General features: G+C 37.2%; 1 protein-coding gene across 4 annotated transcripts in view; it reads left to right on the top strand.

The window, feature by feature from the left end:
• The window catches only part of LOC113811628 (2-oxoglutarate and iron-dependent oxygenase domain-containing protein 3), a 7,957-nt gene extending 5,187 nt beyond the window's left edge, over nucleotides 1-2,770 (top strand). For all 4 annotated transcript variants that reach the window (XM_027363420.2, XM_027363413.2, XM_070125310.1 and 1 more), the window contains exon 8: nucleotides 612-2,770. In XM_027363420.2, the coding sequence (XP_027219221.2) occupies nucleotides 612-751 (140 nt within the window). In that variant the 3' untranslated portion in view covers nucleotides 752-2,770. The remainder of the gene's footprint in view (nucleotides 1-611) is intronic.
• Nucleotides 2,771-6,331: the final 3,561 nt, after the last annotated feature.

Below are 6,331 nucleotides of genomic sequence, written 5' to 3'. Positions count from 1 at the left end.
TGTAGCCGATGGGTGGCATGTACGTACATGCCATGACTGTTGTGGACTGAAACAAGGATGGCAACGTATCATGCCCATTCCCTTGCCGCTGACTCGTCAGATGGAGTTTTTTTTTTTCTCTGATGATAGTGGTTTTATTTATATGGTAAAGATTTTAGGCAATGGCACCTATAATGAAGGTAAACCTGCAAAGTTATAATATTTTTATAAATTATAGCAAAATAAAAGCTTTTAGGTGCAAAATGTTGCTTGCAAACTATTGATTGAGCCGGGTGCAAACAGGAAACTGCCGATGCGGGCCAAAAATCCCATTCTTCTGTCCACTTGCCAAACCTTTTTACCCGTCAGCACTGGGTTAACTTGGAAATAAATGGGCTGGCAGTAGATGTAATGTATAGGGGAGATTGTAGGTTTTGTTATTATTGTACTGTTGTAAAAGATTTCGGATATATTTTCAACTTCTTTGCCATTCTATGCTATGCATACAAATGATTGTTCATGTAGCCCTCTTACCAATTGAACATGGGAATAGCTTCTTGATATTCTGCATTACAATATTTTATATTACAGTTTTAAGTCTGATGTCATCTGATTGGTTCCTTTTATTGCAGGGAGAGTTTCTGCTTTTACCTCTGGGTCTGAGAACCTGCATCATGTAGAGAGAGTCACAAAAGGCACTAGGTATGCAGTTACAGTGTCCTTTACATGTGACCCCAAGCATGCTATTAGTGATCCTGTTCTGCAGAGGTGACTGCAGTTTGGTGAAAGAATGCATTAAAAATTGAGTCACCAGTATTTGTGTCGTTTCAGTGTTTCATTGTAGGTTGATTTATAATTTGGACAAAAATATCCACTTCTGGTTGAAAAAAAAGAACTTCTAGAGATGTTTTTTCCTTTCTTATTTTTCTTTCTTTCTTTCTTTTGATATTATCAGTATTAGCATCATTGTTAGTGTTAATGTTCATATTTATTCTATGAATACCCATGTGATACAAGGTAAAGTACCAATGATTTGGCCTTGCACCAATAAGGTATGACACTACAGGAAATATGTGTACCTGCATTGGATTTGGACTTTAAATGCCCTTTGGATATTCATCAGAGGAAATCTTACGACAGGCAGTTTAGCTGTCAGACTTTTGCTAGGCAATTTTTACTGATTGTAACAACTTTCAAAATTGCAAGTATTGCAATTATTAGAATTATGAAATGTAACTATGCGTGGTTTTTATTTATTTATTTGGTACAAAATTTAGGTGCTTAGATTCCAAACTATCAGTATATGAAAAAAGTATTATTATTATTTGTGATTCACTACAACTAGGAAAATAATGCAAAAGTAAAAGCATGAAAAAGTCCGAAGAATTATTGCCATAAATGAATTGTGAAATAAGTTAACTGAACTTCATTGTTTTATTCGGTTCATTATTCTTTGATTTAGAAGAATATGTTTCTGTCCTTAACCAGTTATTATTTTGAATTATTAAATTTTATTACTTACAGTTATAGCGTCATTGATTTTTTGTCTGTACACTCAAAGTATTATTCCTGGGCTGCCCCCTTGGCAAACAAAAGGTTGATATTAAATGTGTTTAGTAGTTTCTAAATACTATGACATCCAATGTGGATGAAACTCATTATGCTTGATTATACTTTTGAAAAAAACATTTTCCATTCAAGTAGATAGTTTTTGTTCTGTACTATGAGCAAATGCTGCAAGAGAAAATCTATACTTAATTAACTCATGGGATATTTGTGGACCTATCAGAAATTTACAATTACAGAGTTAGATTGTAACATAAATGGTTAGATTGAAAAACAAAATTGTTTATGAATACTGACAATATTAAGAAATTCCAGTGGTAAGTATGAATGAACGAATTAAGATTTCAAAGTAAAGGGTAGACATTTATGTCAGAAGATCTGCTAACCTTCTAAACAAATACTTTGTTATGCTGTATTTTAATTCAGTATTGCGTTGAAATTTGACCAGCTTTGCCAGGGTACTGTGAATTGGTGGTTTGGAAAATGCCTTAATCCTGCATTGCAGGATATATATTTAAATGCTCTACATAGTTTGCATTCCATTATTGTACCAATATGTTCTTGTTTTTTTCTGGACTCAAGGTGAAGGGCTGTGCTGCTTGGGATTTGGTTTTATTTGGTAGCTGTGATGTAGTCTTTGATATTCCATATTCATCTTATCTCTCAATTTTCTTGCTCAGATACAACTAACAACTATAAACACTTCACCGTGCCTGGTCACACCTTGTTTGGTTTAACCATTGTTAGGTTGTTATAGCTATACTGTAACACCAGCTCACCATATCTGCCAGACCAAGTTTGTCTATGTAATTTGCTGATAAACTTCCATTTATTTTGATTTATTTTTTGTATGCATGAGTGTATATTGACTATTGATATTGAGATAAAGAAAGAATGAATTATATTTTCTGATATTTTACTGGATATTTTACTTTGATTATTGTACTGCACATCTCATTGAAATTTAATTTGTAATGACTTGCAAAAATGCAAAATGATTTTATGTGAATATGGTATGTAATGCATGGTGAGAAGGCAATAACAAACAAGTTTTCATTTTTTTATTTTTTTTATTATTTATTTTTTTAGAAAGACCTTTGTTACAAGTCAGACATTCCTGGATAATGAATGCAAGTGATTGATTCATGTACAGTGCTCATGTAAGTAAAAAAAAAAAAGAAGTAAGTGATATCAAAAAGTAACAATAAAAGATAAATAATCAAAACGGTTTGTGATAAAATGTTACCTACAAGTTTCAAATAGATTTTGTGGGTACCAGCTTTCTAAACCTTGAAATCTTTCTTCATATTTTTCACATATATGATAGTTGCTTTCTTTCCAGTTCATAAAAATGAATATAATGAAATATAAAAGAGCAAAATGTACTGAACATTGACACCATAGTAGGTGCCACTCTGATGCCTCAGTAATTCATAATCTACTACTATGAGGTAGTAGATATACAAATATTGCCATTTAGCAGCATCTGTATTAGTTAGCAACCTCCTTTACCACTTTATCTCTTAGTCTGTTTCCATCACTGTAGAGCATCACCTCAGTCCTCACCTCAGTAATTTTTTTTTTTCACCCCTTTCCTTTACCTTGTCTTCTTCATCCCCATCTTCTGTCCACTTCCAAAGGTGTGAGAGCCATGCTGAGAAGATGAAAGGCTTTCATACTCTGTTTACTTTTTCTCATTCACCCTTTTCACTTCCATATTAACCTACAGAGCTCTACAACCTTTGACATCTAACATATTTTATCCCAATTATTAACTTATGATGGCTCTACCCCCTAGCCCCACCCAATTGCTCTATTTTGAATATACTGCTGATGACTTTAGATGTTGATGCAGCAGAAAATTTTCAATAGATACATAAATATTTCGAAGTTGTAGTTTATCCAAAATGTTTATGTATTTTATCTTGCAGTTTCTGTTGGAATGGGAAGAAATGTGTACCTATCCAGCTCCACTTTCTAAAAAAGGAAAAGGAATTATAAGGCTCTTTACATACTCAGTCCATAACCTCAGTCTTCATTCCTTTAACATGTAAGAACTTTAGAATTGGTGCAAAATATCAGTCAACCTCATCACATAAGCATAACTTAGTTGCTCATATCGTAACAGTTCCTAGACCAACCTTTTTATGCCTGCATCCCTAAGAAAATTTTACTCTGTCCTCACACCCCCTTTAAATTTATAGCTTATTTAAGGATAAAGGAGATACTAAATTTTATCAACAAAAGGAAATATTCTTTTTCATTTTTTAATAATATGTTAACAAAAATCAAACACATGGACAAGAGAACATGTCCCAGATTATTTGAATAAACCCTACAGAAAAATAATCACTTGTTTAAAACATCTTCAAGTAAAAATGAAAGAACAAGCTTTTTAACATTTATATGAATGAATTTTCAATTCAATAGCTCTTTTCTTCCAGTTTCTTGATTATGAGTAATAAATGGATAAATTGCTTGTCTTCATTCATATAACTGCATTGTTTAGATATTAGTACATATGTCATAAAGTATTTGTACTTATTAAAGGTATCTCCCATTGTTCTTCCCATGAAATTTATAGATTGCTTATTGTTTTGTTCCCTCCCAATACCTTGCTCGTTGTTGCTGTGGGAGGGCTTAGGAGACGGAGACTGGAGCCCAATGTAGGGATTGCTCCTACCTTGGACTTCAGCCCTCACCTTAACTAATTTTACTTGGTCTTTTCTTCTCCTTTTTTCTTCTGTATCTTTATCTCCTTCTTCTGTCCCATTCCTAAGGTGTGAGAGCTGTGCTTGAAAGGATGAAAGGCTGGCTTCATGTCAGTCATGAATGGCCTCTAGGAGTCATGGGCTCATTACTCCGTATGGGGACTTTGAGGGGTAGGCCATTTCTTTTCCCAATTTTATTCAGCTCACCATGGCCAATAATGAAGATTCTTTATCCTTAATAGGGGCATTAAGGCTTATCCTTTCATCAACTAGCCTATCTGAATTTGATTTAGATGGTTTTCTGACCCCTGCCCCTCCTTTGACCACGGCTTCAACCACTGATACTAATACCCCTTTCTCTCTCCCAACATTTTCTTCTCCATCTCCAACTGCACAGTCTTCCCTTATTATTCTTATTGTCTTCCCCCCCACAGAACTACTCCACTCCACACCAACCCATCTTCCTCCCGCCCTCGTCTTTCTACTGCCTCAACCTCTGCAAACCTTATGAGTACTCTCTTTGGCCCAGCCAAGTGGTATCAATTCTTTGCGATTCCCCCCACAGCCCCACTCTGAGAATACCCTTCTCTTTTAACAGTGCCTTCAAAAACAAGTAGGCAAAGTTACCTTTTGCAGTCACTGTGATCATTCACGCCTTGTCACAGTTACATCAGAATTCCAAGCTCATCCACTATCTATCTAGCTGATCTTACTTGCAAACCCATTCCTGCCAAACCTCACCTCTTTCTTAATACTTGTACTGGAACTGTGTCTATCCCCCAACTGATTGTCTCATGTATGACAAGAACTGGTCAGACTGTGAAAATTACCAACTTAACTGCCTTGCTGATTATGATCCAGTAGCAGTACAGTGCTACACTGTTCCTCTCAGAGGCCAGCGTAAGTCCCATATCAGTATTACCATGATTAGCTTCCGTAGACATGACCTCTCACAAGAAGTTTATTTGGTAGATTGCCCTGCCATGTCCAACCAGATTGACCCATTCCCTGTCAATGTCAGAAACGTTGGTATTTTGGCCACCCAACCCAACCTGGTCAGGATCGTTCAAATTGCCCTGGTCAATCACGTACATGTGCCAACTGTGGTTCCCATAATGTACTTTATATTAGCTACCCTGCATATTAGCTCAGGGTAGCAGTTCTCAGATTCAAACTAGGTCTCACTCTACGTGAAGCTAGACAGGAAGCACAACGACAAGGTTTTTCTCTCTCTACCTATTCCAAAACAGTCCTTCAGTCTGCACCCCTCCCATCTCCACAAGGTGTCTGCATCTCCCCCTCCCCACCCCCAATCCCTTGCCCGATGTTATCGTGGGATGGCTTAAACCCAAAGCAGGGATCTCCCTTGCCTTGGGCCTCAGCCCTCAACTCAACTAATTTTGCATGTTCTTTTCTCCCTCCTACTCTTTTGTTTCTGTTTCTTCTCCAATCCCTTCTACTATATATTTCCTAAGGTGTAAGAGCAGTGCTGGAAGGATGAAAGGCTGACCTTGTACCAGTCCTGAATGGCCTGTGGGAACCATGGGCACGGTATTCCCCTGATTTAGTTTAGCCTTTACCTCTCATGGGGACACAGGATTGGACTGTTTATTTCCCTAATATAGTCAAGTCTTCCCATGGCCAGTAATGAAGACGTAATACCCTTATTAGGGGCAATGAGGCTTGCCCCTTTATTAAATAGGCCCACCAATTCAAACTCTCCCAGCTCCCTGACCCCAGGCCTTCCTTTGACCACAACTGAACACTACAACTACTACCCATTCCTCAATGCCTTCTAGTGTGTTACCCACCCAAACCGAGACTCAATCTCCAGAGACATTCCTACTCTCCCAACTTCCTCAACTTCATCACCTCTAGCCCCACAACCTTCTTCATCAAACACCCCATCCTCCCTTAGTACTACCCTACAACTTCATTCTCCATCTCTCCATAGTACTACCCCCCTCAACAACACTCCCTCTTCCACACGTCCCCGACTGTCTACCACCACCAACCCTACAAATATTTTAAATACTCTATTTAGCCCAGCTAAATGGGATCGATTTTTCGTGATC

Source organism: Penaeus vannamei, chromosome 9 (assembly GCF_042767895.1).
Source record: "Penaeus vannamei isolate JL-2024 chromosome 9, ASM4276789v1, whole genome shotgun sequence".
NCBI classification, from domain to species: Eukaryota; Metazoa; Arthropoda; class Malacostraca; order Decapoda; family Penaeidae; genus Penaeus; species Penaeus vannamei.
Note: the sequence above shows the minus strand (reverse complement) of the source record. Positions and strands in the feature narration are given on the sequence as shown.